At 40.0% G+C, this 6,161-nt stretch overlaps 1 protein-coding gene across 1 annotated transcript; it reads right to left on the reverse strand.

Annotated features, from left to right (window-relative positions):
• Positions 1 to 4,295: 4,295 nt before the first annotated feature.
• Positions 4,296 to 4,952, reverse strand: LOC115641066 (olfactory receptor 1030-like). Its single transcript, XM_030544178.1, has one exon. It carries the CDS (start codon positions 4,950 to 4,952, stop codon positions 4,296 to 4,298), a length of 657 nt encoding a protein of 218 aa, XP_030400038.1.
• Positions 4,953 to 6,161: the final 1,209 nt, after the last annotated feature.

Consider the following 6,161-nt stretch of genomic DNA (forward strand, 5'->3'; position numbering starts at 1 on the left):
TTCAATTTAAAGAAGTGACACACAATCCTGTAACAGTACACAAACATTTGCATTTTTAATAGAATGAACTCCAAAGAGATGAAACATAGTTCAATCAGGTTTGTCTAGGATGTTACAGGACCTTGTCATATCTGTCACAAGGCCACTCTTGCAATATAGTGTCTGAACATCTTGCTGCGCTGACTCGACTCCCTTCTTCTTTCAATATTACTTCCACTTATATGGGGTTGACTGTTTGCATCCTTCTTTTCCATTCCAGTCTGTCTTGAATGCTGCTCTTTGGAAATTCTGCAGCTAATCATATGACATCCATTCATCTAGTTCTGGGTCTGCCAATCCTTCCCTTACCATCCATTTCTAAGTTGAACTCCCTGTTTCCTACATAGTCTTCTGATTTTTTTTTCACATGGCCAAACCATCTATTCCTGGACTCCCTCAGCTTTTCTATAACTTTTACCATCTTCACATTTCTCTTACTTCATTCATTCCAAACATGGTCCAGCCATGTAATTCCAAGAACCCATCTTTACATTTTCATTTCCATTATCTTCAAGATCTGCTCCTGTCTGTTCCTCAGTGCCCAGAATTCAGAGTCCTCTGAAAGTGCAGGCCTAATTAACATCTTGCAGATCTCACTTTTCAATTTGGTACGTTTAGTGAAAATACAGATGCTCATATAAATAGGCATATAACACCCAGTCCAGCAAAAGCTTTTACTCCTGTGAATGTTGTAAACATGAATAATGTCACTGAAATTAAGTGTGAGTCCGGACTATTAGCATGAGTGTAAATCTGTCTGCAGGTTTGGGACTATGATGGGTTAGATGACAGAAACCCTCTGGTAGCTGCCACCTGATGTGGCAAGACTACTTCTACCCCTGTCTTCCTCGCCAGCCTGGGACCCCAGCACCCTGTTTTGCTGAGCCAGACATGCCCGTCTACTCAAACACAGACCCAGGATCTGAATTCTTTGCCCCAAAGCTGCAGGTCTACCTGAAAACAGCTTACAGAAATGTTTCTGCCTTTAACACTCAGATGCCCAACTCCCAATGGAGCCTAAACGCAAATAAATCCATTTTACCCTTTATAAAGCTTATACAAGGTAAACTCATAAATTGTTCACCCTCTATAACACCGATAGAGAGATATGCATGGCTGTTTGCCCACCCAGACATTAACACATTCTCTGAGTTAATTAATAAGTAAAAAGTGAGTTTATTAAATACAGACAGTAGGATTTAAGTGGTTCCAAGTAGTAACAGACAAAACAAAAGCACCAAGCAAAATAAAATAAAACCTGCAAATCTATGTCTAATCAAACTGAAAGCAGATAATCTCTTCCTCAGAGATGCTTCAGGAAGTTTTTTCCACAGACTGGACACCTTCCTGGACTAGGCACAATTCTTTCCCCTGGTACAGCTCTTGATCCAGCTCAGGTGGTAGCTAGGAGATTCTTCATGATGGCTCCACTTTTTCCTGTTCCACCCATTTATATATCTTTTGCATAAGGCGGGAATCCTTTGTCCCTCTGGGTTCCCTTCCCTCCTCACAATGGGAAAACACCAGGTTAAAGATGGATTCCAGTTCATGTGCCATTATCACATGTCACTGTAGAACCTCAAGCCTTCATTCCTCCCAGCCTGGCTCACAGGAAGGCTTGCTTACAAATAGAGCCATCTACAGTCAATTGTCCTGGTTAATGGGAGCCACTAAGATTCCAAATCACCATTAATGGCCCATGCTTTGCATAATTACAATAGGCCCTCAGAGTTATATTTCATATTTCTAGTTTCAGATACAGGAGTGATACCTTTATACAAATAGGATGACCATACTCAGTAGACAATAAGCTTTGTACCAATACCTTTTCCATGAAGCATATTCCAGTTACTTGATATTCACCTATTAGCATATTTTTATAAAATCATATAGACTGCAACATCACAGGGATCATACAGAATGTAGATTAGTTTCAGGTACTCTATAAGTGGAAGTTTTATAAGCCTCAGTTGGAGGTCTGAATGGAGACAGGCTGTAGGAGTATGTCCATTTAGTCTAAACATTCAAAGGCATGCAGTGTCACGTCTCTAGATCAGACGAGATTCACAAAAACAGAGAAACGAAGAAGCCCATTCAGTGGAGAGCTCCTCTTTTTCTTTCTGTAGGATTTTCATAAGGTGAGGGTGATGGTTTGGACCGAGCGACTCTTGGAAGGGTGTTCTTTGCATGTACTGATGGCATGAAGATGACAAAATTAGACAGTGGAAGTTTTTTTGCTACACATTCCATTTTTTATCTTAATGTAGTGAAATTCAGAAAAGGTTTAGATACAAATATTTTGGATTATAATTAATTATGAAAACATATTTTAAAGGGATATTAAACATGTTTTAGACATTAAGCCAATATCTATTTATATAAAATTCTACTGTGAGGAGCTGAATATACCACAGCTCTCCACTGTGAAACTTTCTGATCATCTGGTTCTAGTCACTGTTAGAAACAGGATACTGAGCTAGATATGGTCCTCAGCTTGGACTCAGTTCTTATGTTCCCACCACACAGAATGTCAGAATTGAGCAGTTCTCTTCAGCAACATCTGTGACCCACAAAGATCCCAAAGTAGTTTCTGTGTATTAATTTGGATCCATAGACAGGCCCAAAGTGTCCATATAACTCAGTCAGTGTCCCACATTAAACTGTTTTAAACAAGGTTCAGAGTTTGGTATGCAGAGACGTCACTCTTCTTAGTACCTTGGCAAACATACCATTAAAAATCCCATTTTATAACCTTTTATTAAAGATACAAACAAGGCGGCAAAACAGTTAAAGCATTTGAAATGTAAAATATTAAATCAGGCTTTCATTTTAACTTCACTTGTTCCCTTTTTCTTCTGCTGAAGACAGTTAAAAAAAAAAGAATTAGATAAATTCATGTAGGATAGGTCCAGGAATGGCTTTTAGTCCAGATGGCCAGAGAGGCAACACTCTGCTCCGGATGTCTCTAAACCTCTGACTGCCAGAAGCTGGGACTGGACAACAGGAGATGGATCACTCAATAATTGCCTGTTCTGTTCATTTTTCCCTTTGAGAATCTGGTACTGGCCCCTGTCAGAAACAGGATATTGTGCAAGATGAACCATTGGTCTGATGGACCATCTGACCTGGGATGGTCTACCATTTGTTCCTGTGTCCTAACATCATGATAAGTGATTCCCTAGCCAATGGGAGAGGATAAGGAGAAGGGTGTGTTCTAAACCTCACCTCTGTCAGAATTCAGTCTCCGTGTCCCCTGGAGCAAGACACCTCCTTCTGTTTAGAGGGTTCCCAGATGGGAATCCTCTAACTGCACCTAAGGAATTTTTTAGCAAAAAACTGAGGTGGGGAAAGGAAGAAGGAATTAGATGGAGGAGACCACTCAACTTTTATCTCAATTGTAAGGGTAATCACCTGGGATGTGGGAGGGCCATGCTTCAAGTGCCTGATAAAGAGACAGGATTTAAACAGGGGATCTCTCCCCACTCATGTGAGTGCCCTAACCATGGGGATATGGGATATGCTCATGAGGGTCTCTCTCTTACTCTCCTGTTCAAATCTATGTTCTTTTGTGGATCTAGTCCTATCTGAGAAATAAAGCAATTGACTCCACTATTTATTATAATTAATTATTGAAAAAAAATCCATGAGATTTTAGTAAAGTACAGTAAGATAGCTATTTAATATCAGTTGTTTCAACAAATTAATCAAGAACAAAACCCTGAGAAATCAATAGACAAAGAGATTTTTTTAAATTGGCCAGATGCTCAGCTGGTTTAAATTGGCCATAGTTCAACTGAAGTCAGTGGGCCAGATTAAACAGATATGGGGAAAGGAGAGAGAGAGAGAGAAATGTGTGAATGACTTTATGGCCTGGTGCTCAGAGCACTCACTATGGATGTAGGAAACCCAGGGTCCAAGCCCTTGTGCTCCAGTGACTCTTGTACAACATGTCCCAATGACTTTATTGGAGCCACACTGATTTAAAGCAGCTGAGGTTATCACAATGTGACCGTCAGTTACCTGACTTGAGAATGTCTCAAACACAATTTAGCCTCAGTTCTCTGCTCTTGGATTTAAAAAGATATATATTTAATTCAAGATCATCAGCACTACTTGAGAAACTTCAATTTCCACAACAGTTTCCCTAGTGCTATTTTCACCTCCTTGTTTTTCAGGCTGTAGATGATGGGGTTTAACATGGGGGTCAAGATGCTGTACTGGATGGAGAATATTTCATCCAGAACCACAGAGGAAACTTAGCTGGGTTTTGTGTACTGGAAAAAGGCAGTCAGGTACCATAAACCAACCACAATAAGGTGGGAGCTGCAGGTGGAGAAGGCATTATGCTTGCCCTCCGCAGACCGTATCCTCCAGATGGTGAACATGATGTAAATGTAGGAGATCAGCATGAGGAGGAAGGAGCTTGACCCAAATATCACAACAGAAGTAAGAAGCACCAGTTGATTGGTGAGGGTGTCAGTGGAGGATTCATGTAATAGAGGAGGGAATTCACAGTTGAAATGATTGATTTCATTGGGCCCACAGAAACGCAGCTTGGAGATAAAAACAGTGTTAAGCAGGGCATGGAAGAAGCCAATTGTCCATGTCCCACTCACCAGCTGAACACAAATCCCTTTGCTCATTCTTTCCATGTAACGCAATAGGTCACAGATGGCAGCATAGTGGTCATAAGCCATTGCTGAGAGATTGAAAATTTCAGCACCAGCTGCGAGGATAAAAATGAACATCTGGGCCATGCAGCCATTGACAGAAATAGTTTTGTGCTCTACTAAGAAATTCATCAGCATTTTAAGCACCGTGACTGAGGAATAGCAGATATCAAGAAAGGATAAATGGAAGAGAAAGAAGTACATTGGTGTCTTAAGATGAGAATCAGCTCTTATCACCACCATGATCACTATGTTACTACCCAGAGTGATTAGGTAAATAATTAAAAACTTTGAGAAGAGGAAAATCTGCATCTGTGGGTCACTGGAAAGATTCCGGAGAATAAATTCGGTCACTGTGGTTTGATTTTACATTGATATTTATTTTGGGAAAACTGTAACCTGTAAGACAAATAAATAAATAAATTTAATTTAACACAAATAAACTAAAATGGCATGCGGACATTATCTGTTCAGTTGGATGAATGCAAAGAGAGCCCTATTCTATCCTGTACAATATATATATTTAAATAGATTTTAAGATTTAGAGAAATAGACAGCAATGAACTGATTGGAATTTGTGTGTTGTACACAGACAAAATATGCCGGATGGGGCCGAAGTCCTCTTGTGTAACTGCCACTTTAAGCACCTAAACTGCAGAATCAGGCCCGACAGGTATTCACAAAATCCTTGCCAAGCTATGACTAAGGCACAGCCTGATGTAGGCCTCGCTTAGCCTCTCCTGTTGTATCTGTTCCACTGTGGTTAAATAATTAAAGTCATTGAAAAAAGGGGACTTGATCTCCTGCATCCAAAGTGAGTGCCGTAACAAGCAGACTATAAAGTCTTTTGCTCACTTTCTGTTTCTCTCTGGCCTTGTCATAAACAGATAGTTAAGGGTTAATAGAACAGGAGTACTTCATGTCTCTTTTGACTGTAAAGGGTTAACAAGTTCAGTGAGCCTTGCTGTCACATGACCAAAGGACCAATCAGGGATCAGGATACTTTCAAATCTTGAGGGAGGGAAGTTTTTCTGTGTGCTGTTAGTATTTGGTTGCTGTTCACTCTGGGGGCTCAGAGGGACCAGACATGCAACCCAGGTTTCTCTCCAATCTCTTTGATACAGTCTCTTATATGTCCAGAATAGTGGGTACTAAGTAGATAAGATGAGTTAGGCTTATGCTTGTTTTCTTTATTTGCAAATGTGTATTTGGCTGGAAGGAGTTCAATTTTATTTTGCTGAAAGGATTTTAATTTGTACTTGTATACTTAGGCTGGGATGGTATTCCCAGTGTTTATAGGTGAAAGACCTTGTAACATATATATTTACAAAGATAATTTTTACTTTTTTTCTTTCTTTAATTAAAAGCTTTTCTTGTCTAAGAACCTGATTGTTTTTTTTTATTCTTGTGAGACCCCAGGGGACTGGGTCTGGATCCACCAGGGAATTGGTG

Source organism: Gopherus evgoodei, unplaced genomic scaffold (assembly GCF_007399415.2).
Source record: "Gopherus evgoodei ecotype Sinaloan lineage unplaced genomic scaffold, rGopEvg1_v1.p scaffold_33_arrow_ctg1, whole genome shotgun sequence".
NCBI classification, from domain to species: Eukaryota; Metazoa; Chordata; order Testudines; family Testudinidae; genus Gopherus; species Gopherus evgoodei.

Excerpts from the sequence above, each read along its gene's own strand:
- LOC115641066 (XM_030544178.1), bottom strand. The coding sequence starts at position 4,952 with ATGGTGGTGATAAGAGCTGATTCTCATCTTAAGACACCAATGTACTTC.